The sequence below is a fragment of the Myotis daubentonii genome, chromosome 9, assembly GCF_963259705.1.
Source record: "Myotis daubentonii chromosome 9, mMyoDau2.1, whole genome shotgun sequence".
NCBI lineage: Eukaryota > Metazoa > Chordata > Mammalia > Chiroptera > Vespertilionidae > Myotis > Myotis daubentonii.
In genome coordinates, this window is record NC_081848.1 from 68,276,892 (window position 1) to 68,279,243 (window position 2,352).

General features: G+C 40.1%; 1 protein-coding gene across 1 annotated transcript; it reads right to left on the reverse strand.

Moving 5' to 3' along the window:
• Positions 1 to 1,230: 1,230 nt before the first annotated feature.
• LOC132242314 (olfactory receptor 4C3) lies at positions 1,231 to 2,136 on the reverse strand. The gene has a single exon (XM_059711214.1). It carries the CDS (start codon positions 2,134 to 2,136, stop codon positions 1,231 to 1,233), a length of 906 nt encoding a protein of 301 aa, XP_059567197.1.
• Positions 2,137 to 2,352: the final 216 nt, after the last annotated feature.

The following is a 2,352-nucleotide window of genomic DNA, read 5'->3' on the forward strand; positions in this document are numbered from 1 at the left end:
GGATCAAACCATTATTTCCTGATGATCTCCTGAATTTATTGACTATTGAAGACTAATTTTTAGTACTTCCAGTTTTTTCCATAGTGAAAAAGTGGATATGATGGTGAGTTACAGATTATCTGTCAAACAAAATATAAGTTTATTACAAATTATGGGAGCCTACAGTCTTAAAGGGTGAAGCCTGGGAAGGGATATAGTCAGAATTTGTAAAAGTAGGAAAAGAATGGGATGAACATGAATGGATGTTTCAGATTCCAGGATACTAGAATCCCTTGGAGTTTTAAACATAAAGAGGAAGAATGAAAGTCCACTTTGCATCATTGGCGAAAACATAAACCATTCTGTTCTTAGCACAGCATATTTGAAACTTAGTAGAGATGGAAAAGCAAAAGAAAACAATACTTGATTAATCAATTAACCTCATGGAAGATTAGGAAAAAGTTGAGGGACATATAATAATCTCAGGTAAAATGTGTTGGGGTGTATGTGCCAGAAATCTGGTTAGGAACTTTACATAGATTATCTAATTTAATTCTTACAATAACACTTTAGACATTATTATCTTTATTTATTTTAAAGACAAGCTTCAGACACTACAGAGGTTTGGTCACTTGCTTAAGGTCATGCCATTTCCTTATACATAGGAAATAAGAATCAGACGCAGGTTGAATTTGCTGCAGAGCCAAGATCTTACCCTATCTGCGGTAGGGTAGCAGCCTGCTGATGTCACAAAAGGTGGAAAAAGAAATGGAAGCCAGACCTAGATGCACACAGACTCCTATATGTAGTGACGTGAGAAGTTTTTGCCTTAAGTTGTATTTTGCTCGCATTTATTTGGCACAATTATTGCACAAAGTCAAATGATATTAACACGGATTGCTACTGAAAGATCTGGATGATGAATCACAAATAACTGATTTTGAGTTTAGGCACGCCAAAGCTAGAGACACTTGATTAATCAATTAACCACAACAGGGGACATTTTTTCTAATTTCTGAAACAGATAATAATCATTCATGCCCTATATATTTCATATAGTCATTTTATAATCAAAGTGTTCAGTTCAAGTGAAAAGAGGAAGTAAACCGTAGAAGTGTATGATGATGCATGGATGGATAAGATTAAATAAGTTGATATACGGTAACAAAAAAGTTTTGGTTTGCTCCACTCACAGCAATAAAATCATTTCTATTTCCTGCCTTGCCACTCATGATCCACTGCAATTTTTTACTATGTGAAGAGCTTTTTCATGGCACTTTTTACCTCGTCATTTCTCAGGGTATAAATGAGTGGATTCAACATAGGTGTCAGAATACCATAAAACACTGCCATGCTTTTGTCTATCGGTAAAGTAAATGAAGGACGCACATAAGTAAACACACAGGGCACAAAGAACAGCGCTACAACAGTGAAGTGGGCCCCACAGGTGGAGAGGGCCTTGCGTCTCCCCTCTGCACTGTGGGACCTCAAGGAGCGCAGGATGACAATATAGGAGGCGGCCAGCATGAGAAAATTCACCAGGCATATCACACCACTGTTGGCAACCACCAGCAGACTGGTGACGTATGTGTTGGTGCAGGCAAGTTCCAGCAAGGGGTACAAGTCACAGACAAAGTGATTAATTACGTTGGGCCCACAGAAGGGCAACTGAAGGACCAGGAGGAGCTGAACCAATGAATGCAGGAAGCCCCCAAGCCAGGTCACTCCCAGCAGCAGGGCACAGAGATGCCTGGTCATGATAACTGGGTAGTGCAGGGGCTTGCAGATGGCCACGTAACGATCATAGGCCATCACCGTGAGCAGAATGATCTCAGTACCTCCCAAAAAATGGGCTCCAAAGAGCTGAACCATGCAACCCTCATAAGAGATGGTTCTCCCCTCATACAAGGAGTCAGCGATGAGTTTAGGGGCCATTGAAGAAGAATAACAGGTGTCTATAAAGGACAGGTTGGCCAAGAAAAAATACATGGGGGAATTCAGGGTGGGGCTGGAGGTGATGGTGACCACAATGAGCATGTTGCCACAAACTGTGACCACATAAGTGACCAAGAAGACCACAAAAAGAACTCGCTGTATTCCTGGGTTCTGTGACAGTCCCAGCAAGAAAAATTCTGTGATATTGTTTGATATTTCCATAGTCCAAGGACACAGAGAATGCAGGTACAGTATTGCCTATAAGTGAACAGAGAAACATAATCATAACATTGCTAATTCCAGAAGGAAATATTGCAAGGTTTCTTTTATCTACACCTACTTCCCTTTGCCCCTTTTAACACTCTCTGTTCCAAAATTCTTATACCAATTTAGTGTGGTAATTACAAAATGTCAGCATATGTCTATCTGCTAACTTCA